This window comes from Haemorhous mexicanus, chromosome 8, assembly GCF_027477595.1.
Source record: "Haemorhous mexicanus isolate bHaeMex1 chromosome 8, bHaeMex1.pri, whole genome shotgun sequence".
NCBI lineage: Eukaryota > Metazoa > Chordata > Aves > Passeriformes > Fringillidae > Haemorhous > Haemorhous mexicanus.
In genome coordinates, this window is record NC_082348.1 from 12,204,247 (window position 1) to 12,228,718 (window position 24,472).

The 24,472-nt window shown below is 41.7% G+C and overlaps 1 protein-coding gene across 7 annotated transcripts in view; it reads right to left on the minus strand.

The window, feature by feature from the left end:
- Positions 1–2,063: 2,063 nt before the first annotated feature.
- Positions 2,064–24,472, minus strand: part of EPB41L5 (erythrocyte membrane protein band 4.1 like 5) — a 53,133-nt gene continuing 30,724 nt past the window's right edge. For 6 of the 7 annotated variants that reach the window (XM_059852759.1, XM_059852755.1, XM_059852762.1 and 3 more), the window contains exons 17-26: positions 17,624–17,790; positions 17,036–17,130; positions 11,919–12,047; positions 11,299–11,360; positions 10,538–10,648; positions 9,883–9,976; positions 8,874–8,951; positions 8,025–8,066; positions 7,547–7,674; positions 2,064–6,882 (exon numbers count right to left, since the gene is read on the minus strand). In XM_059852759.1, coding sequence (XP_059708742.1) covers positions 6,825–6,882; positions 7,547–7,674; positions 8,025–8,066; positions 8,874–8,951; positions 9,883–9,976; positions 10,538–10,648; positions 11,299–11,360; positions 11,919–12,047; positions 17,036–17,130; positions 17,624–17,790 — 964 coding nt within the window. In that variant the 3' untranslated portion in view covers positions 2,064–6,824. The remainder of the gene's footprint in view (positions 6,883–7,546; positions 7,675–8,024; positions 8,067–8,873; positions 8,952–9,882; positions 9,977–10,537; positions 10,649–11,298; positions 11,361–11,918; positions 12,048–17,035; positions 17,131–17,623; positions 17,791–24,472) is intronic. The other variant, XM_059852756.1, reaches the window with a different exon arrangement.

Sequence of the window (24,472 nt, forward strand, 5' to 3'; positions counted from 1 at the left end):
AACCAGTGATTTTTCCAAGTCACGCGAACGCCTCCTGGCAGGTAGTGGTATCCTGGGGATGTGCAAGAGCCCCAGGAAAATGCCATCCAGCCTCTGCCATTCCTTTCTTCCTGCCCCCTCAAACTCTCTTCCCTTTGGCAGCCCCACGAAGGGTTTAACATTTACTCAGAGCCAATGCAGGCGGGACACAAGCCAGCCCAAAGGCAATGGCTTGGCACGGGCAGGAAAAAGCAGCTTGGAGTGAGCCCATCTCCCTTGTTCCCTCCCCTGGGCTCTGCCCATGTGCCAGGTCAGGTGGGGGCACCAGCACTGGCAGCACCACACCCACTCCGTCACCTAAGAGATGCCAAACCTCTCGAGCTGGCCCTAAGGGCCCCGCTGTACCCTGCCCTGTACAGGACATGAGGAGAGCAGGGGCTCAGGAAAGGCCTGGCTGCTGGGAGGGGGGTCAGGGCTGGCTCATGGGAGGCTGAGCTGGAGTTGGCCCCAGCCATGCTGTGCAAGGGAAGAGAGCCCTGAACCTGAAGTGGGGCTCTGTGCTACAGCAGCTTTGCTGAAGCCACTGGAGGCTCTTTCTCCCCTTGTGGCCCATTCCCAGGTCTTCAAAAAACAAGGTGAGTTCAAGCTGGAAGGGCATTGGGAATTGAACTGACTGCATCCCACAAATGCCCACACGAGTGCCTGACACCTCAGTCCACTCTGGGCATGCACAACCCATATTTCAGGTACCCTCCAGTGTCCAAACCTAGGGATGCAATCCTTGCTCACACCACCATGACACTTCCTGATCATTTCCCCTTTCAAACCTTAGCCAGTGCTATCACCTGCATCAAAAGGGCTCTCAGAGTACCTCACTCCTCTTTTCCCACTGCAGGCACCTTTTCAGAGAGGCAGAAAAGAGCCCTTGTGGATGTGCTTATGGTATTTCTCCATAACTGTAGCAGTTAAGAATTCATCCCAGGCCCAAGCGAGTGACTAAAAGCTGCTGCCATCTGAAAGCTCGGTGGTGGCCTGCATGAAATAAGGAATGGAATTACTCCAGCTAGTGGCAAATATTTAGAAACAGAACAAAACACCCCATTTTTTGCTGGGACTGAAGGGGCTGCCACTGAAGTTGGCTGTTTAGAATGTCTCTGAAAAGCAGGGAATCTTGCACATATCTGATTAGCTCACAGAAATGCAGTCTACAGAACAAAAGCAAAAGGATGCAACATTCTTGGCAACCTCATCTGAGACATAAGATGCGCTCTTGTATCATAAATTGTATGTAAGGGAACAAACTGATCAGCACTAAACCTCTCAACAAACTCATTGTTTTAACTGACATTCAATTTCTGAACATTAAAATGTATGAATGGCAGAAATATTTTCTTCTAAAATGAAGATATTCAAAGAAGGTTTTTTTCAGTTAATAGTAGAAAAACCTAAATGTTTCATTGTTTTGAGTTGTAAGTGGTTTTTAAGAACAATTCAGTGATTTATCAGTGGGATCAGTTTGCCTACACAACAAATTATGCCGCAAGAGAAATTATCCCCTATGAGCTTTGTCATTAGGATGGAGTAATTTCTCTTCCTTTTGATACTTTTTAAATTATTTTTGAGAAACAAAGATGATCAAAGGGTTTAGTTGCCCTTTGCTGCCATCTTTAGCATTTAGCCAAAGTCAGGGAGTAAACAGTTGCCTTTAAACTGTCATTAGTGCTGCTGTACTTGAGAACACAGCCCAGTCCCCTGCTGGAGACAGGAGTGAGGGTGCTCGGTTAACTGGCCTGCACTGGAACCACACCGGGCAGCTCGGGCTCCTCTTCTGGGCACACACCTGGGACTGGTTCTCAAAAGGCACTGCACACCTGACAGTCTTCCTGGACCATCTCAGCTCTGTTGGAAAAAAGGCATTTAATTCTTTAGCATCTACTTGCAAGCTTTGGTGCTGTCCTAAGTTATGCTTTAACTGACAACAGGCTAAGTTTAGAGCAGCAACCTGGTGTCCCAGACCCCAGCTGACCCACCTCTAAGTGCTGTGCTGGTGTAACATAGGAGGCCCAAAGATGACTCTGCAACACTTTTGCAATGACATGGTGTATTTAAGACAAAACTACAGTACAAACATTCCCAGACTGGGTTGAGTGGACTACAGATCTACTTGTTCCCATGTACAGTTTCAATACAGATCTCTGTGCAGTGCTTAAGACAGTTCATACATCACCAGTGTTGTGAAACAAAAGCAAGAGGGTGCACTTTGTTTTATAAAAAACCCAACAAATAAATTATACATTGAGGGCTACTGCCAAGCTTTACATATAAAAAGTAAAAATACAGTAGTTAGTGCGGCTTTAACAAAACAAATCTAGCTAAAAAAATATTCTTATATATTTTAAAAATAAGTTTGTCCAGTTATATAGGTAGGGGTGGTGTGTGTGTTTATGGAGCAGAGTGCTCAAGCCAAGCTGTCAAAAGGAGGTGAATTCTGCAGGAGAATCCTGTGGCTCCCGGCCCTGTGGGTGTGGCAGCGCTGCCGGCAGTGCCTGCTCCTCAGGCCAGCAGCAACACTGAGCCACCTGTGACACCGAGCTGGGCCCTGGCTTTAAGGGGCTGTGCTGAGCATCCCCGCCAGCACTGCCCGGAGCCACTGCAGCTCTGCCTCTGCCCGGCACTGTGGGGAAGGCCCTGCACTCCTGTCTGTGGTGCCAACACCTGGAGCAAACACACCCAGATCACACCTGTGTCACTGAAAGGCCATTAGTATATACTGGTCTATCTTTTGGTTGAAAAGTTGTGATTGTCCAGCTGCATTTGAAAGCTGTGACATACAGTGTCTAACAGCTACATATATATATATGTATATAGATACTACAGCTTCCTAAACTCAGAAAAACTATGTGGCCAGAGAGAGCTTTAAATGCTAGCTGGCTGCTAGCTGCTATCACTTCACCAGTAGATTTGGGTTGTACCAGAATACGTTCACAATGTGAAAAATACATCCAGTGCTGTTTGTGAAGGACATGCTCATCCCAAGAGTATGTCTTTGCTTCATGACACAAGAAGGAAGGAGCAGGGTGCAGACAAAGGAAGAGCAGGCAAGAACTGCAAACAGTTTATATAGAGACCCACACATCAGTGCACTGTTCACCTGAGCTGCTCTAACAGGGCTGCAAATTTTCTTGCCAAAGTTGTGTCCAAAAAGTTGACCAAAATTGTCTTACATAGCTGTCTTCAACAAAGAATGAGAAAAATTTAAGTTTAAAATCAAATACATTCAAGCTAATTCATTAACCATGACTGATTAGCAGGTAAGTAGGTAATTAATGTCCTATAAATTACCTAATATTAAACTATTACCACTGAACTAAAGAAGAGATTGCTTTAATTCTGGTGTAAGAAAGCCTCAACTCCCACATTTTAATGCCCACTTCCTAAGCCTGTAAATGCACACAGCACATGCAGACTCTGATGGTCCTAAATGGGTGAGACTGAAATGCATCTCTCTCAGGTTAATCAGTTTGAGATAAGGGCAGGGATGCTGTTATTATAAACACCAAGATTTCTATAAAACCTTTTACTCCAGTCACAGAATGTGACTGGAGTAAAATCACTTTTACTTTCAGATGCAATCACTTAGTATTCACTCATTCATTCCTGTCAACTCTTACAGCTTTCCAGTGGTTGGCAGACCTGCCAACATCCTGACACCAGATTCACACAAAAGCTTTATTTATAAATCTCTTTAAATAAGTACCAAAAAATAGACTTTAAGAACATGCTTGGACCCTTATAGCCAATCAACCAATAGTATAGCAATGGCAGGAAAATCCTTTTTTCTCAGTAGAACAAGGGGATCAACTGATACTTTACAACACTAACTGTAGGAACTATTATCCACATTTTGATAAAATGCAGGTGGATGAGGAATGCTATATTACCTGTTAGACAGTCCTGTTGTAACATAGTACTTCTAGCTGCAAACCAGAACAGTGATGTCAAACTGCAGGATGTTCAGATCACAAACCTGTGTCACCTTGGTCTCACCAGGCTCCCTACGTAAGCAATGATTTGGTTAGATAAGTAAGCTACATCAAGGTAAATTGAGTGAATAGTTCCTCCAAGTATCAGATTTATGCTAGGAAGAGTTAGGTTTGTAGCCCTAAATCGATAAGATATTGCAAGTTCCCAATTTACCAGTTGAAATGTTTGCACTTTTGTGTGAAGTTTCAAATATTAGTCCTCTGAAAATTGATTAAAGCCTCACCCCTTTCAAGTTTCTCTGTGTGTGCATGTGTGTAATTACAACATTCCCCTCCAAACATGGCTATCCTGACCATGCTGAAATAACAGTTGGTTATTTGGAACCATTTAGATTTCAGGGGACACACTCACCACACGCTATTTACTTGTTATTTGCTATGATGGCTTGGGAGGAATCTAAGGATGGTATTCAACACACAGTGCTGGAAAACTGTAAACTTCTGTTATTCCAGTTTTGGGAGGGATTCAAGCTGACAGTTCGCAGAGCTCCTGAACCCAACAGGAAGAGCCAAATATCAAACATGCCTAAGAAAATGCTACTGCATTCTGTCTATTTACAAACCCAACACATGTAGCTGGTGAATGCCAGCTCAGCTGCTGAGCAAACAGATGAATAGCAAGTGCCAAGTTTCCACACACAGTCCTGGCTTTGTGCAGAAAGCAGACTGTTGCAGCCATTGCTTCCCTTTTCCTGCAGGAACTTTGCTGGCAACTGCATTATTAATCCAGACTAAGACATTTGATATTCGAATCAGGAATCTTCTACATTTTAATAAGCAGCAAGGCTGAGACTTAAAAGTATAAAAAAAGCCAATACTCAACTGGAAGTAGCAATGAGAGAGCTGAAGAGCTGGGAGCAGGAATCCTGTGCCTGGCTGGGGCAGTGGCTCCGCTGATCTGGCAGTGTGGGAGCAGGACCTGCCCATGTGCTGCTCTGGTGCTGGCAGGAGAGGCAGCTGCAGCACCTGCCACTAATCCTGAAATCCTGGTTCTTGAGGCAATGGCTGCAAATCACTGCCTGCAGAATCACTCTGGTCAGTCCTAGGAGATTTCTCTGGTCCCTACATTCCTCTACTAAGGCTTCAGGGGTTTTGAGACATGGCAGTGGGTCACGTAAAATCCACGTGGCTTCTCCCTTAACACTCATTCAGCATCTTCCAAAGAAGAGCACGAGAGCAACAGCAGCATGAACACCTTGGTCCGAATGCCGCAGCCTCGCCGGGCCCAGCTTACTTGCACAACCCATAGTGGTTTGGTCCAAACCTTTGTTTACACTGAGACACATGCAGGCAGCCAATGGGCAGAAATGAAGTTGTGCATACAGGATCCAGAACCAATTTTCACATTTAAGTTTGTTTCTAAGAACCACATGCATATAAGTATCTACAAACAGCAGCATTATGCAGAAAATGCCCTCCAACCCCAGTCACATGTTCAAACCTTTTCCTCAGAAAGAAAGATCACAGTTGTTTCATCTGTGCTTCCCTGTTAGATGTGGGATTCGTCAGCTTTGTTTCTCCTCCCTCTGACTCTGCATTACTTTTTTCACAGGCTGTATCACCAGGATCCACGTGATGACACTGCTTCCCAGAGATCAAATGATCTCTGAACTGTATGCACTGTACCCTAAACTTCACCTGAGCACCCGAAGACCTTTACCTGCTCTATGCAGTGTGTGCCCTTACTTTCCTTCTACAAAGAAGTGAATTGCTTACAGTAATTTTTCATCCTTTTTTTCCTATTATCACCCTAGTCTTTCTGTTATTTGTTCCACATACAACTATTAGATGACCCTTGGAACAGGATTCAAAGTGGTGTTAAAAACTGATCTAGCTGTATCCTCATGTTGCAAAAATACCTGGTAAGTATTCCTTAAGCACAGTGTCTGGAAAAAAACACTGAGAAACAGCATGAAGAGAAACAAGACAATTCTTTTCCTTTCTAGTCCTAGAAGACAACAATACTAAACAATAAGCAATTCCTTAAGCAAGCTGCACTCACACCTTCACTGCTTTGGCTCTTAAAACATACACATCTGTAGTCTAACATACATGTATTTGAATCATGTAGGAAATGAAATTATCAGTATAAGTGTTCTGCTAATGCTACAAGCAGTTTGGCAGGTAATTTGCATTTTCCTGGTTGCAGTGAGCAGCAGCTCAAATCCAGTCCACATTGCTGATCACTGATGGACTAGATTTTCATGCTTTCCAGGTACTGTAACAGGGTGTGGAAGGATTATTAAGGGGGTTAAGGCCAAAAAGGAGAGTACGTGTTGGTACAACGAAGGAAAACCAGAGAGAATAATCACAGAGAAGAAAATGTCCTTGGCTGTACGGGAGGGACAGTGACCACCACGGAGAGCCCTGTGCAGGGCACGGCCACGAGGTGGCCCTGTGAGTTCTCCTCATCCCTGCGACGTTCATTATTCTGCAGCCAGCTCACAGCCCACAGCTCTGCTACACCTTCCAGCACCAGAGGCAGCTCAGGGTAAGTAACAACCAACCCAGCACGAGCAGAACACAACTGCTTTCTTTTCCTCAGTTCAGAACTAGCTCCGGTGTGACATTTCGCTTCTCCCGAAGGAGAAGATCAAATGTGCATGTGGTTTTACATTCCAGTTCAGGCTGCAGTTCCAGTTAGATTGTGAAAAATGCAGAAGTCTCTTCCTGGATCCTGGCAAACCTGTCTGGCTCCCATCCAGCATGAGTTTGATCCCAAGCAAGTCTTTTGGAAGGATCCCATAGAGATATGTTAGAAGATTTGAGTTTTTACAAGGTGAGTTTCAGAGACTCATTCTTCTAGAGTTCAGTGGTGAGTAAACATTTTGTTCTTACTGTAGCATCCTCAGTAACTGGGCTAAAAGGGGAGGAAAAAAATAAGGCTCTGTAAATACACTCCTCCAAAAAGGTCTGCCATGACGGATTACAAGAGAGAAGTATTGCTTCAAAGAGCATTCATGGCTGTTCCCCTTGTAACTTAATGAGACCAACAGACAAACCTTTCTAATGGACAACAGCAGCAGAGCAAAAGGAATGAAATTTAAACAATGCAGCAGTAGCACCATTGCCATTCTTTAAAGATGGTCACTGCAAGGCCTGGTTGTCACTGCCATCATTCTGCCTCATCAGCATGGCAGAATGGAAAAGAAAGGGAAAGGAATTCTACCAGTTGGGTTTTCTGACACTCTTATGGTTTGGAATTGACTGGGGGACATCCCTCCCCCCCCCTCCCCCACAATCCTCTGGCAGGTACTAAAACACTGTAAAGAGATTTCTCAGAAAATTTTTCTGTACCATAACTTTAGTCTAGCATTAGAACATGTGAGCAGATAAGGAAAGAAACTGAAATGAAATTATAACATACACACATCCATTTATTTGTCATACTTGAAATGCTATAAACTGAGACAGAGCTACAGTTTATTAGCAGAGCAAAACAAGGCATTATGTCTAAATGGCCACTGTAACTATGTCAGTGGAAGCAGTAAGAGTGCCCACATAGACTTGAGGAGTGAACTCACCTCACTTCAGGTGCCTGCTGGGATGGTGTCAGCCCAGCTGAGGACATCAGGGTCTCCGTGCTGCCTTTCACTGCCTTCAAAGATAAGGCAACATTATTTCCCAAAGGCCCGTTGGAAATCAGTCCAGTCTGAATGGGAAGGAATGAAACAAGAAACTCAAACACCAGCCAGGACAAGACAAGCTAACTTTTCAATATGATTCATATAAATGGCAAAAATAGGATCCATTAAACTACAGCCTGGGCAATACTAAATACAAATTCTTTAAGAAATTTTATGGCATTTACCTCCAGTACAATACAGCAAAAATGAAGTTTAACAGGGTATTTTGTCTGATTTACTCCAGCTTAATTAATTTGCTTTACAGACCTTCAAACTATTAAAAATTATTGTATTTTATTATTTAACTTGAACTCCTGTTTCTCAATCATGACAAAAGCTCTCGCTTTTTTCTTTAAGAAATGGTAAAGTGACTCACTGGCACTATCCACCTTGGTGTTACAATGGGCTGAGAAGACACCTACAAAAAGCAAACAAAAACTCAATTAAAAGGTTGAAAGCAGTTAAGAAACACTGTCAAAATAGCAGACCTCCCAAAACAATCTCAGATATTTGCCCCTTGTTAGCCTTTAAATCACGCTAGTGATTAGCAGGAGATGTGGCACCCACTGAGCACAGAGCCAGACACTCACTGGGAGCAGTTTCATCTCAGTGCTCCCTTCCAAAGGAAAGAATCCATCATCTTCTAGTGCTTTGTGGACAACCTTAATCCAGAGCACACTACTGTGAAGAATTTAAAAGTCCTCCTTCTTCCCACTTTCTCTTGGTGCATACAATGTAACTCAGTTTTGCCAGCATAGATTATAAAAGATTTCTTTTTATGTATATCAAAGGCTTGATTAGTATTACAAGTTTACTATTCAAGTATTTGTGTGTCTATCTATATATACACAGACATATACACATGTACATACATCTTCCCATGTAATTTCTGACTTATGTATTACTGAACCCTTATGCATCCCCAAAAGTGTGAGAAGCTGGCTGGCACTTGCAGCTCTACTAAAACAGTACTAGAGCTTCCTGTGGCACACATACAGATGCACTCTTCAGGTTCCTTCACTTCCCCTGCAAAGCTGTCAAGTCTACACCCCTACACCAGCCACACTGCAGGTGGGGGCCATGTGAGCAGTGATCCCTGTTCATCACTTCTTTCCAGTGCCACAGATCCAGGCCTGGCAGAGAGACACTAAAGCCTGAGGAGAATCCATGAGTAAAAATCACTGTTACGTGCAAAGGAAAAAGTTTGGGTTTGAAATACATTTACCCGAGGTGTGGCTTCTGTAAAGTCAATTAGATTCTCTGTCAGTGATGTTAAGGAAACGTCCTGGTCATCTGGAGTGCTCTATGGAATAAATGAGTTTTGAATTGAATTCCCAGTAGTAACCACACAGGTCTACTGAATACTCTAGTGGCTTCCTGAGTTATAGACCAGTATCTTTAACGAACACCACTTTTTATCAGGCCTATTTTTTCACGTCTTTCCATTTGATCTTTATTAATAGCCTTTTTATTTCCTTTATTCTCATTAATGTACTGGAAACAACATCATTGCCACACTTTAAGCAAGCAGTGAAACTGTCCCTTCCCCTCTGCAAAGGTGGGGTACTGCACCATTCAAAAGGTCAGCAAGGTCTGGAGTGGGGTGTTTAAACTTGGTGAAATTTATGATTATTCAGTGGAATCAACTATGTGATACTGGTTTAGAGGCCCAGCAGCTACAGGGCAGGGTGTTTTGGTCACCCAGAACAACCTGTCAGTCTGCTCAAGTAAAGGCAGCCCAAGTCCAATGCTATTGGAGTCTACTTTTCTTTTGGAGAGGAAAAAAGAAAGTTTAATCCCCGAATTTGAGCTCTTCATGGAATCCAGTTAAAAAATATCTCAAGGTAACTAGAATATAACAAATGAACATCTAAATTTAAACTTTTCCTTCTGTGGTTCTTTTGATGGGAACTGCCTATGTCAGAATTTCATCCCTACTGTCTCCTTACTGGAGCATGAAATCGTTGGGATTTCATGGCTCCCTCCAGTGTGAGAAAAACAACCAGTTTGGAAAAATAAGAGTTACACCAAGAACTGGAAAGGGCACGCAGAAATGGCCTTTGGAAAGATCTGTGCAGTGTCCCTGCCTGCTTCAGAAAGCACTGTCTGGCATTCCCCAGTACCTGGCATTCACAGAGCTATGACAGGCATGCAGCAAGGTCTGCTGGGCTTGCCTGGAGGCATCGGGAGCTCAGAATGTGACAGAAACCTTCCAGGCTGGCAGGTGGTGATACCTTTGAAACAGCAGCCTCCTCAGTTGGAGCCAGATTAGCTGGAATTAGCAGGTCCTCATGGTTAGAGTCAGCATTGTCCTCATTCAAGGTATTACTGAAAGGGGAAAACATCCTCATTAGCAGCCTTCCTGGATAGCATGGAACAGGGCTGCTTCCCAGACAGCTCAAAACCTTGACACCAGTTCCAAGGAGGAAGACAAAAGACTGGTGTTTGTATGTTAATGTAAATGCCTTCCAACCACCTCAACAGATTATTGCTCTCTCCCACAGTTCCAGCTACAGCTGTGTGCAGACCCAACGGTATCGGTATCCATGCCTTCTATCTCAAAGGAGTTTCTTCAGCCCCTGTGTCTAATTTGCCTGAAGCCTTTCCTGTCATCCTCTTATCTTCCTCTTTAGAGCCAGGGGCAGCAGGATGTCAGGAATCTCAGTCCTTTCAGAAGATGAGAGAGATTCTCTTACTGCTTGCCAAGATACTCACCCTGAGGCCTGGCCTACTGATTAACTGCTGCAAGGATAATTAAAAATGCATCCCTAAACCTGCTTAGATGTAGCCTAAATGCTCAGCAACTGTTTCTCATCTTTTCATGCCTTTTCATCATAACCTCCACGGGGTCCCCTTACCCCAGAAACATGTTTCTCTAGAGTCACTTACGGAACAAAGGTGTTTGAAGCAGGGATTGCTCTCAGCAGCTCTCTTGGATCTTGAAATACCGGACTGGTTGCTGGGGGGCTGTTCTGTGATTTGCCTGACGGGATAAGGTTCCTGGCACAAACCAACAAAAAACAAAAACAGGAAACAGGTACAACCTTCCATGGAAAGCTCTTTATTAATCACTTGTTAGAAGACAGTTTTGAGACTGTTAATGTAGATTTTATTTGTACATTTTATTTACAATATCACCCTCTGCGCTTTGAGGTCTGCCACACGTGCATCATCACAAATGGTCAAGAAGTTAGATGTGGTAACCTTTTAAATTTTTCAATGTCTGCAGTTCCACTGGACCTGCAATCATGTCATATTTAGTAATTCTCAGGAAATTGTCACTGCAGGAGTTTGTACACAATTTTTTTTCCTCCACTAGAAAACAACTACTGTGAACAGACTCAGTCCCTCTCGCCACACTGAAGCTGTTCACATTTCAGAAATAATTAGCGATTGAAATTGCTGTTGTAACAACGGTCATCAGGTATGGGAGAATAAAGAGCATCTCTATTATCTTGTATATAATAAAACTTAGCAGTTATAATCCTGGTTTTCATCTCAAAACCACTTCACACTCATGAGGTTAAGGTACCCTATGCAAGGTAAAATGCAAAGGCAACTGAGCCACTGGCAGTCCACACTAAACTGCAGATTCTCAGTTCTGTAGTGAGGTAGTTACATCACATTTTTCTTACAAATCTATTCACTACCTGGCAGCAGCCTCCTGAATATTGGAATTCTTGACACCTGTCATGCTGTCATCTTTTCCAACCTGAGAAGAAGAAATGAACAGAGACATACATTTCTGATAGCTGTTTCCATCTTGTGTCAGTTCTGAGATTCACAGTAGAGCTGAGTGTCTCTATCTCAGCACAAAAAAGTGCTTTTCATCTACACCTCAGGGACTTAGAACATCAATTCCATATGACAAATTCAGCGCATAAATAAAAACAGTTCACCAACAAAACCAAATAAAATACTGGTATTTGCTAAGGAATTTACTACAACATGCAAAAAGCCCAGTCTTTGTGACAGAATTACTGCTTGATTAGAAGGCAACCTTTGGAGGTTTCCTGTCTTAATGACCTCTCAAACCAGGACTTGCACAGAGTTTTGTCCTGTTACCTGTTGAGTATCATCAAGGACAGAAATTCCTCCTTGGGCAACCATTCCAGTACAGAACCATTATCACTGTGAGAAGCCCTCTGACTCTGCCTTCGACAAGGTTCTTGGAACACCCTTATCTGCAAGGCACCTTCTCCAACATCAGGCATAGAAGAGAAATAAAACATTTGAGAGCGTCAAGAGCTCTGATCAGTCACGTATTTACCTTGTGCCCTGCTTCTGCCTGGGCCTTCAGGATATTGCTTTTGAGATCTGCTGGAAGCCACTTCGGTGCTACGACTGGGCTCTCAATTGCATTGTTAAGACATTTATCTGTCAACTTCACCACTTCATCCTAGACATGAAAATATCTTTATCAGAAGCAGCTTCCACATGGACAAGCCTGGGCTGAAGTTTATCAACATCTCTAAATAACAACAAGGCTCTGAAGCCAAAGGGAAGTCAGCAGATTTATACTGAAATGAAAAAGCAATTTTTTACATTATTTTGGAACTCAGTTGTAATGCCAAGCAACACATAAAGGAAAAAAGAACAATGCTTTAATATGGATATGCAAACTGCTGTGCTAAAAATACAGCCTGCAAGAAATGAAGTGCATCCTAAAACTGCAGCCTAGTTTACTGAGAGGAGATTAATATAACAGCCATTATATCAGGTCAGTGTAGCCTAAGTAAAAGTTGATCATTTACTCTCAAATGCAAGTTGGGAAGATTTTTAATTTAAAATCCACTAACAAGTTAGACCAAGAGTTTAATTAATGCGCTACTAACTACCTCTTCCACCTCTGATTATATCAGAGCAAATTGGCAGTCAGATACATAATGAAGAGAAGTAAGAACGAGATACCTTTCACTAAAGTATATTTCATTATGAGAATTTAATTTCTTAATTATAAAATGTTAATTAAGCATTCAATCTGCTAATTACTATTTGATTAGTGGCAGAAGTTAATTAGCTGAATGAAAACTAAACCCTGTGACCTTCCTTCTGAGGGTATGACTCAGCAGGGGGAGACAGAGCCCTGCTTTCCTCACCATATGCCACGGTCTAGGGCAGGCTGTTCCCAGGAGTCAAGTGCTGCAGGACTGCCCCGAGCAGGGACAATCCTGCTGCACTCCCACCTGCACCAACTGCAGTGTGCCCAGGACCAATGGAGCCCATTGCAAAGAGAAGAGCAGAACAGAGGAGTTAAAAAGAGGTGAACACCTGTACCCCCACAGCTCTCCATCCACTCCCAGATTTCTACATTCCCTGGAGACATTGCTGAGAACTTGTAGTTATTTTGTCTTTAGAGAGGGGAAAAACAATTCCTCATTTCCTTTTTTCTGTCTCCCTCTAAATCACCTTTTGGGATATCCAAACAGGATCTTAGGAGACTATCTAAAGGAGAATCCATTTTCAAATTTTGACCCAGTCAGCAATGAACTTCACAAAATATTCAAGGGTCACTGTCAACATAAAAAGCTATGAGGACCAACAGTACTTTTAACTACTTTTATTTTAGAGAAGCTGCTGGAATTACAAAAGGAATAATTACAACTAAATTATTATTATTCTTTGTACAGCTGCAGCACACACTGTGATAATCTTTAAGTCTTTACTGGACCTCATTGAAGCAGATGCCATGTGTGACACTACCTGCACAGCATTTTGAATGCATTATTCCACTAATACAATAAATCTGATCATTTGAACTGAGTGCATCAGTACACTGGTGCTTGAAGTACCAATTTATTGCTTAACTTCCTCTCAGCTTCCTCCACCTGAAAAATCAATTTAATTAGGTCACTCTAGTCTATGAACAATCAGACTCCCTACTTTTGAAAAAACTTAGTACTATTACAGAATATTTTAATTTAATAGAGCATAAATTTCATACCACCAAGGAAGCATTTCCCTCAATATTAAAGATCCATTTTTTTCAACCCTATTTTGCACTTGAAAAAAGCATAGGTGTCTTACAGGTTTTTTTAATGAAAAAAGCATGTAGCTAGAGGGAAAAGCATCCAACACCTGCTAATGGCTCCAGATGTCTAATTTACAAGACCTTTCAGGTGTTCACACAAAACGGTAAAGCTGCTGGGGTTTGTCATTATTCCAGCTCATTAGAAATGTTTGTTGTTTCCATGGACTAGACGAGCTACACTTGTACTGTGTTCTTCAATCAAAACATGGAGCTAGGCAGTGATGCAAAAAGGCAAGGAAAGATTAAAGGCAGTAACAAGGCATGTGATCCCAACCCTTTGTGCTTTTGAGTTCTGTTCCCAGTGCCACTAAAAATCACTTTGTGCAGGAAAATGGAGCCTATATAGCTACATTTTGAACCAACTTCCATGTATTTACAGATCACAACAAATTCAGAAAAAGTAAACCCTCATGTCCTTGTATTTCTGACTCAGGAGCAGACTTTGAAGACGGGCAAACAGGGTGAAGCTTTATTGTTCATTTCCCTTCAGAAGCTGATGAAAGCAGGGCACTGGTGTATTTAAAGCTATTTGCTCTCTTTGCCAGATCTGGTCACTGCACTACTGAAAGCTGGGAAAGGACAAAGTTGCATTCTTCCATCCCAACAGATTTTGGCAGTGAGCAGCAGAGAAGAATGAAGCCATTCATTCCCTCGCTTCCTCTTTTTCTCTAGAAGAACAGGGGTAGCTAGATAAATATTTCCCTATCAAAGGAATCAATCAGGATTAATTGATTGCAAGCATAGAATTACATAAAGATGACTGTCAGGCCATCTCCATTCCTTGAAGGAAAACAGTTAAAGATTTTTAATTAACAAAGCTGAAGTGAGTTGGCATATAAGTGTCATGAAGTTCAGGATGCAGCTCTGCCTTCATGAGTAGAAAGATAACACCTTCCCCCAATGCATTTTACCAAACCTCTTATGTACTGTAACAGTTTCTGCATGTGCTGAAATCTCTAATCACACATGTTCAGAGAGAATGCTGCAATACTGCATTCCCTGTGAAATAACAGAAAGCTCTAGGATCTAAACTTATTGCAAGGTTTTAGTGGATATATTGCAGTCACATGCAATTCTGCCAGAAAAGGATAGCACAAACACTTATTTCACTAACAGTTTAAGAAGAAAAGTAAGTACAGGAGAAGAGCCCACAGTTTTTATAACAAATACCATAAATGGCTTCTATGTTTTCTAAAGCAGCCTTCAAAGGCAGGAAACAAAGTATTTTTAATAGTGACTTTTAGGTCACTCTTTTCTGGACTGGTTTCCAAACCATTAACCTTCCTCTCTGAAGGGTGTGCTCATGTGGTGCTACTGTAACCTACATGTCTTTGCAATCTGAAGCATTGGGAATTTCAAGTATGCAGAGAGTCTCTAATCTTTCTCTATCTTTTTTAAACAAACATTCTCAAGTGACTTCTTGGTAAGCTACATCATAGGCAGAAAAGTTTTAGTCTGTCTCTTCTATCCTAAAAAAACATGCAATGATCTACTCTTACATTTTCCTAATATAATTTGCTCTTCCTTCTTGAAAGCTGAACTGTGTTTTACCACCTATTGGCATACTGTTTATCCATAATTCTCTGTTATGCAAATGTTCTTGCTCTTTAATCAGATTACTGAACTCCCAGTATCTATAACCTCTGAAGTTACTCGGTACCTTATGTGACAGCAGCTGGATGACTGTGACTGTTCTGTATTGGCAGCTGTTTGTTAGATTAGCTCATTACAGGAATCTTAGCTTGCTTATTATAAATCAGCCACAATTTAAAAACCTCTGAAACAGGTCCAGGCCATTCTCTTCAATGAACCAATTAAATGTTTTTCCTTCTCTCTGTCTGAACTAAAGTGGAGCTCAACAGGCTAAAGTATTCTTAAATAAACTGTGTTCATTTGCTTTAGTTTATGTAGAAGCAGTGTTTCAGCATAACAGGACCTACAGTCTACTGACTAATCTTCTTAGAGACCTGGTAATCTTTGTAATGCACTCACCAAGCAGAGAGGTGCACCAGGCAGCCCTGACAGCAGCCCTTAAAGGGGACATGAGCCAAGCAGCCTGCAGCACCACCCACAGCAGCAGCCTCCCCTCAAATGGAGGTGGAAAACAAACACTTAGGAGAGGGCTTAGCTCAACACTGAACACCTCTCCCGGCACCTGGTTCCTGTTACTATTGAGGGTGCAAGAAAAATCGTAGTTGCTTCATGCAACGTTAGATAAATCTTTGGGCCTCCCTGCAAGGGAGGGTAGCCTAAACAGAGATAACACTGCCAGGTGTTTCACTCTCCCTGCTCGCTCAAAACACAAAAATCTCCCAAAGCTTTTGCATCAGAGAAAGCAAAATAATGGAAAAGTAAATTTCATTTTTTAAAGCTCATTAAAAAAACACAGAAGAATATCCTGTCTGGGGGTAGTTGTCTCATAACCAGTTAATCTATCAAAATTCACTGCTGTTGTAAGGGAGGATTCTGGCCTCTCCATCCCTTCTAGCAACACTACTTATTTTCACTATGGCCCTGGCATTTCTTTGACCCCTTCCCTGAACCTATTTAACTCACTATTTACCAACTTAAAGAGCAAACTAAAAACCCAAAGAAATCCAGCACCTCAACAAAAAGTTCAAAACAAAGGCAGGAAAAAAATTGTTTGCCAGTTTGTAGATATATTTGTTCATGGACACCTACAATGATTCCTGGTGGTGAGAGAGGAGAGGAAGCTGGGGAAGAAAGAGTGAAGAGGAAGGAGGGAGAAGAGAGCCCTCACCCTATTCAGGGCACTCAGGCTTGTACTTGGCTCAGCTGCCTGTGAAGTGCAGCCTGACTTGCTCAGAGTGATTTGAGAGCAGTAAATCAAACGACATCACTCCTCTTTGTGTAAACACCGAGCACGAACACCTGTGAGCACGTTCAAACTGGCCACCTAACAGGAGGGACGGATTATCAGCAAACTTGACTGAAAACAAAACGTCAGAACAACTTTCTTGGAATTGAAAAATGCCAGGAAAGCAGCTCAGCCCTTCCAGAAAGAGGGTGAACTACCCAACACCATGCAGGTAGTAACCGACAGATAAGACAACTGACAAACATTTCAAGCATTTATGCCTTTTACTCCCACTAATTTTAGAAAACCTCACCAGGCTGCAAGTCTGCACACATGCACCTCTGCCCCCATCTTTATCGCACTGCCTTGTCACACACAGGTTTATAGATCACAAAGCATTTGTATTTCCTTTGCTATCCCCCAGTATTACTCACTCATCATCTTAGCAGTCTTGCAAACAGAGCAAGGCAAGTGGAAGAGTTTTCAGAAGGATCTGAACAAGATCCAGGACCGTAGCAGGGGAATGAAGGCCAGTTACCTGGACGTTTATGTTTACGTTGGGACGCTCAGATGGCACAGGGCTGCTGCGCTCTGTCTCCAGCTGTTTCAGTTTTAGGAATGTGTCTTCAAATGCTGAAAAAGACAAAAAATACATCATCTTCCTAATGTTACCGTGGAGTTATTTGACTTGCAACTTGCATTATTCCTGAATACTAATTACATAATTTTGAAGTTGTGCAAAAAACCACAGGGATGGGGGAATCTACTTGCTCAAGCTTCGGTGCAAATATCAAGCCTGCAGACTGTGTGCACCAAATGACAACACTCCGCACTGATGGGAGCTCATTGACCCAGTCATCCTCACTGGGCAACCAAACACAGAGTTAATTGCTTAGATGGTTGCATTGTATTTGTGGACAAAGTCACATCCAATGTAGAACTGACTTTTCACTTGTATCTCTGTCCTTGTTGTTCCAGTAATAGGTAAAACTGTCCTTATGAATATAATCTAAGGAAGCTTCCTAAAACAATTCCGCATTTTTTGTAAGGAAACAATCTCTATCAACCTATTATTTAATCTTGATCTCACACATCATAACATGGAAAAATCTGTCAGTTTTCTTACGATCAGAGTCTGCCTTGTCTGCAGCAGTTTCCTTCGTGCCAGGAGGAGGGCAACTAACAGCCTCTTCTGAATCTCCTGCTGCCAAGCCAGCAACTGGACGGCCCAGGGCATCATCCACACAAGTTTCTGGCAAGTCTGTGCTGTCTAGCAAATCAACAAGAGGTATGCTGCAAGGGCAGAAAGACATACAATCATGTTACCACTCTTCCTGTAACAAGAAAAAGCTTTAACACATGCAATCTCTTTTTTCAAGCTGTCTTCTGCTGACCAGCCACAATCTAGAAAAACTGTTTCAGGTAACTAACCGACATTGGTGTTCAGTGAGCTTAAGTAACATAACATGAAAAAGGGAACATTTCATATTTGTATAAGAGACTTCGTAACAGAACAGGTCCATGTTGCCTGCTGTGTCATTACATAGCAGTAGAAAAACTGAAGAGAGAAGAAGAGAAGTTTTTATCCCGGAAATACACTCTTTGGAACAAACATTTGAAGTTTTTCTAAAAAACTTAAAGTACCCTTTAGGATTTTACAAGAAAAAAACAAAAGTATGGGGAAGGGAGGTTGGTATCACAAAAAGCTGTTTGTGCAGCACTTCACCCAACACTGGTAAGCAGAACAGAGGGCAGAAGGGTGCACTGCACAGGACTGCTCTGACACTTATGGTCAGGCATACGTAGAACCAGCTTCAGTTTTGTCAACTCAAGCAGAGCCGTGAATGAAACCTTAGCAGTCACAGTGCTTTAAGTGAACCACAGCATGTACTCTGTACCCTGTCAAGATCACTTGTTTCACCTCCTTTGGTTTCTGATGGAAATGTCTCCTTTTAATTTTGCACTATGAGTTCTATTTTCAATGAACAAGGAAAAATAATTACAAAAACAAAAATGATATTACAATATTTATGTTGAGCAAGCAGTCAGGAATCTCATACATTTCTCTAAAGCTTGGGAACAGCTAAAGCTATCCTAACAGCAAACACAGAAACCACTGCTGCACAATGCAATGGTTCATCAGACAGCCTATGCACACAACTGCAGCTTTACTGCTGCCCCGTTCGATCAACAATCATTCTCCATCAACAATCACAATTTGGCTGCAATATTGATTTAAGAAGAAAAATCTAACAATCCCTTTTGCAAGTCCTGTCCCAAATATGAGAACAATGATATTAAGCCTATACCCACCACAACAGAATAGAACCTACCCTTAATCACAGACAAGCGACATTTTCTACTTGACAGTTTAGACCAGCTTCTCCCTTACCACTACCAGGTTAGTGCCTCATGCCCCCCTCCAGTCCCTGGAACCTGGAAGCAATGCCCTATTGTCACTACAGAGGCTGCAGGAAAAAACTCCTTCCCCTCCAGCTCAAGCACACAAAGAATTCTTTCAATGTTAAATATAAACCTCTGAATCAGATTACAGGATATCACTGTTCTAGTGCTAATAATGTGCAAATCATTTTAAGTCAATTAATTGCTGTGAGGCAAATTGAGGCCACTGGCTTGATTCTCTTAAAGCAGTGGAATAAGATGCTACTAGCAAAGCAAATAATAGGGAAAAATTTTCAACTCCCTGTGCAGCCTCTCTCTGCACCACTAATGGGAAAAAGCAAACAGCACACAGTCTTGCAGAGAGGGAATAATGGATACAGAGATTTAATTGTTAGAACTAATAGACAGGAAGAGATTCTCTTCCAATTAAGGCAACAAGGAAAGTGAGACTGAATCCCATACCTTACTTTGCTGATACGAGTCAAAGTGTTTTATAATGTTCACATGGAGACAACAATTTTCTTCCTATTTTCTGATAATTTTCTGTAAATAGTCTCCAATCTTTAATACAACCACCATTTTAGGAAATTAGGTTTTACCTACAGCATGCAGTTGCTGACACCATGACAGTTTGAAGGAACTTGGCATAAGCTGCCATGAACTCCACATCAGAGAGGTGATGTAGAGTACCAGTAACAGTTCTTGTGCTTTCCCACTGCTTTTCTTAGTATTCTAAGAGAAAATGCATGAAAAATGAAAATTTTCTTCCTTAATTGCTAGCACAATTACACTAGACTTTTCCTCCTCATGACTACACAGTAACATTTACTACACAGACAAGAGAGTTGATTCAAAAACTTGCTTACTACAGATAAGGGCAGTCTTGACATCTGGCAACATACTTAAACAGCACACTTAGTGTCTAGTGTGCTCCAAAAGCTGTGCACTATCCAAAAGCTGTGTACTACTTACACTGAGATGGTCAAAGTTTGTGAAAAACCTTTCTGCCATCTGTGTCCTGGGATGGAGACCTGGCTGAGACAGCACAACCAGGGTGAGTCCCTGCAGCTTCACCCCACATCAGGACAGGGCCTCAGGGAAATGAAATGAATTTTAGATAAACTCAAGGAAGCCTCCTAAGATTCAAGTAGGAATTGATCCCATCTTGCCTTCAGACCCATTGAAACACCTCCTGAGCCACCTGAGATAGGCAGTCAATAAGAGGAAAGTCATTCTTGGGAGACCCTCAGCCACTGCAATTGGCAGGCATGAGTTCTCCAAAGAGCAGCAAATGCTTTGAAACCTCCCAGACCCTTCACCCTCTTCAGAGCACCAGCAGGAAGATTACCAGGTAGGCTTCATAAATGGCCCAACCATGAAAGCAAAAAGCAGAAAACCTTGAATCACTGCAAGAATTTCTGACACCTATTACTGATGAACTGCCACACCAACCATAAGGGAAATTGTCCAAGGCTTCCTAGGAAAAGTAGGGCTTCTACCACAGTCAGCTCCCAGTACTCAGGAACTGAAGAGGCATTAGCCTTTGATAAACCTGCGTTTACCCACATACAAAGGGGTATTTTGAACTTTGCATAGTAATAAGTGCTGGGCTTTGTGTCTTCAAATCAACTTCTACCATCATATTTTAAGAAATATTCCCTGGGAAATGTTGATAAAAGATACCAGGAGTTCAAGCCACATAAATAATTATGAATATAGGAATAATGAAGGGTTGTAATGCATGTAAAGGTTTGTCGACCCAATAATAAGTCATTACATGCTCAAGGAGCTCACACAGTTAAGGGAGTAGCTAATGCATTACCCTTCTTTTTGCCTGGCCCATGTATTGGTATTAATACGTACCACAGAGCATTCAGTGTATAACACGACTGAGAAAGCTCTCAAGTTACAAGTGGTGTGAGCAATCTTCTCTTTTTCTCCCTCAACTACACAGACAGTATATGATACTGTAAACAACTACTTTTCATTTGCATATTCTCATGCAACTTTATATATAAGAAAGAAACAAATGGGTTTGCTTCACTCCAGAAGTTTACAACATCCACCATTCCAAACCCAAAACTAAAAAGAGTGCAAGAGATTGTTCCAATTAGCTTGGTAGGTGTCACAGATCTTTAGTTTATAGCGTGCTCATACTTTTTTTTTAGCAGTGTTGTAAAATAGAGACTCATATTTCATTAGCAAACTCTTTCCCCCATCAGATCTGGCCAAAATATCTCAGGCAATATTAAGTTATGTCCTGGCTGACACTTACTTCTTGGTTCTTCAGGTCTGGATATCTGAAAATAAATCTTTTTATTTCTGGGCTCTGTGGCAATTTGAAACATAGTGAAATAATTTGAAAATCATTCAAACAACACTTTTATCCTAAAAGCTACACATAAATTAACTTTAAAAGCCCTCTGTTACCATTTTCCTCCTTTTTTTTAATAGGTAAAGAATATTGCAATTTAAAAGCAACCAACTTCAGAAAACACAAGAAAACACAGTGTGTTCAAGGGTAAAGGTTTGTTCTTCATGTTGTTAAAGGCCCCCAAGAATACCAATGAGCCATGAAGCTGGAGTCTTAACCTCTGACTTCACAATTAACTTTGTGAATCATATGGTAGGACTGGTGTTTGTCAGGAAATCTTTCTGTTTCTTTTCAACTGGACCAGAAAAGCAAAAAAGAAAGAAAAATTCGTAAAAAGCAAAAAATTATTTAAAAAAATTACTCTCTGCCATTTTGACAGTTCTGTTAAATTTATTCTTAAAAAACTGAAATTAATTCTATTCCATTTCCAAACAATATTTCTCAGAAGAGGTCTTATTGAGAAAAAGAAAGGTTGGTTTTCCGATCAACCACATATCTTAGATATTTTTACATGATCATGTTTCAAAAGAAGGGCCAGTTACATCCTCTATTTCTCTTAGATTTTTGAAACCATATTATAACCCACTAGTCACATACACAGTTTTATTATAAATGTGACTTCCTGCATGGCTCTCAAGCCCAGCTAAAAAAAAAATGGATCTTTTGGTCATTAAGAAAAACTTTAACACAATTAAAAATATATATCTATCTATATGCACATGTAGATAGATATATATATATATAGTTTTTAAAATAAGAGCGATGTGTGGTTTCTGGTCTATATGTCAGTTTTCTTAAAAGACTCACTACCAACAGCACAATCTGAGAGCCTTTGTAATAAAAGCTTCTGCCCCTCTACAGTCAGCTCCGGGTCCGTAGTCCTCGTCCCAGAGGGAGCTCGGGAGGTGATTTCCCAGCCTGTGCCGGGAAGCAGTCCCGAGCTGCGGCAGGCCCACAGTCACAGCGTGGTCATGGTGGCCTGCAGGGCGCAGGCAGCGCCGTGCAGCCCCGCGTTCCTGGCGTTGCGCTCGTGGACGAACGCGGGGCTCTGTCCGTCCGTGGCGCGGCTCCTCGGCGGGGCCCACGCCTCCCACGCGGCTCCACCACGCTGACAGCGGCCGGCGGCGTCGGGGGGCCTGGAGCGGTGGGGAGCGGGAGGGGGAAAATTAGTCAGCGGGCACGGAGGGGGAAAGGGTGGGAGAGTAAAGCAAAGGTGAGGGCAAGAAGATTGATGCGAAAAGACAAGGAAAAGGGGCATTCCTGGAAGGTGAATACTGAAGGGAAAAGCCATGCAAGTAGAGGTGCACATGATGACACTGCCAAATAAACCCTTTTCTGCACAGTATCGTGCACGTTTCTGTACAAGTCTGAAGTGACTCTCATGTATATGTTGCTTACACTTCCCAAATGTAAAGTAGTTCATATTTCAAAAGACTTCACATAACTAAGCAAGAATAGTGTGCATTTTACAGATGGGAGAAAATAATGTGAATGAGGAACAGACCTCAAGTATATAGGACATTTTATTTGCAGAAAACAAGTTTAAGTGGCAGCTCTAAATGTACACCTGAAGCAAACATCTACAGCAATACCAGTTTTCAAAGCGACTGGAAAGTGCAGATTCTAAAGCAAATTTTTTAAAAAAGGAGAAGAAAATAGACGCTCAGAAAAAATGAACATTACTGTGCAGGAGCAAACAGTAGGGCAAACGAATCATCCACAATTTAGCTGACTAAGGGATTAATACTATTGAAGAAGTTGCCTGCAGCTATAACTTGCATTAACATTAAAATGTAGCTGGAAAAGAACAATTTTATAAAAGGTCACAACACAATCTAAGATCTCACTTCCTAATTTTGCATATGAAAACATAATGGCTTGTTAGTTTTAAATTTAGAGTTCCTAAAATCAAACCCACACAAATGCTGTGCACAGTTATGGCCACTCTTGGCCACAGTTGGTATGAAGTCCTCCAAAAGCTAGAAAGGGGTGCAAGGGAGAACACTCATCACTTTACTCAGTCTTTTGAAAAGTATTATTATGCAGGAGCCCCTGGCTAGAAAACTGTAAGGCTTTAGGCACAAACATCTCCAAAGCAGCAGGGATAAGCAATTAACAGTAAAACAGCCGAATTTTAAAATACTTGAAAAATGGACAATGATTTGTTAACTGTTGTCTGTGTAGCACTAGGGTCCTGCACCAGTATGCTTTAGGAGAGGCTGATAAAAGTCATTTATCAAAAAAGTGCTTGGAAAAAAGCACTTCATAAACTACTCAAGTAAGGAAATTCCTAAAACAAAGGTATTCCTTCAATTTAATGTAAAAGATTCGATTAATGAGTCAAATCTAAACAAAGTGGAAGGATTGTTGCTGTTCACATAGAGGGGTCAGATAGCCTTCAGCTCAAATTCCACGTTCTCATGTTCCAGAACAGCCAAGCAGACAGCTGAGTTGGAAGATCACAAGTGTTAAGGCAGGCAAGCAGAAAAGCATGCAGGATTCACAACAGTGGTGAATGATTAACATTTGGGGATAGTCCTCCTTTAGAAAAGAAACAGGATTTATACAAAGATCACCCATGTGTAAATTCAAATTTTGGTTTTTGTGAAATACACTGAGGAAGTGACCCGTGATAACTGAGGGCTCCAATCCCCAGCAGTCCATTCCTTTATTTTAACATTTCTCTCATGGATGTGGTTAAGGGAAAGCTACATCCACTAGCAAAAAACCCAAACTTCCCTACTTATCCCATAGTAAGGAAGTAGATATTACATCTCTCTCTGTTGTCCTAACTTGGCAAAAAAAGAACTTATTGGGGAAACACTAAACTTAGAAATACACTGATCATGTTTTAGGTTTGCCAGACTTGCAACTAATATTCCAAACCATTTTCAGATCCTGCAGACCATTACAGGTTTCCTGTACTGACAATTTTACAGGAATGAAGCAAAGTAAAAAATAACCATAAACCCAGCAATAATAAAATCCTTCATATCTGGCCAAGTACTTTCTACAATCTGGCAAAATTGCTGTTGGCAGCTGCAGCATTAACATTTTAAATTAAAGGAAACATTGACATTAGGAAGGGATCTAAGCTGCAAGGTAGCCAATAGAGGCATCTGCCAAGCAGAGTACAGAAACCCAGGAGGTCAGGACCTTACTTCTAAACCCCTTCAATCTAACTACCTACAAAATCCA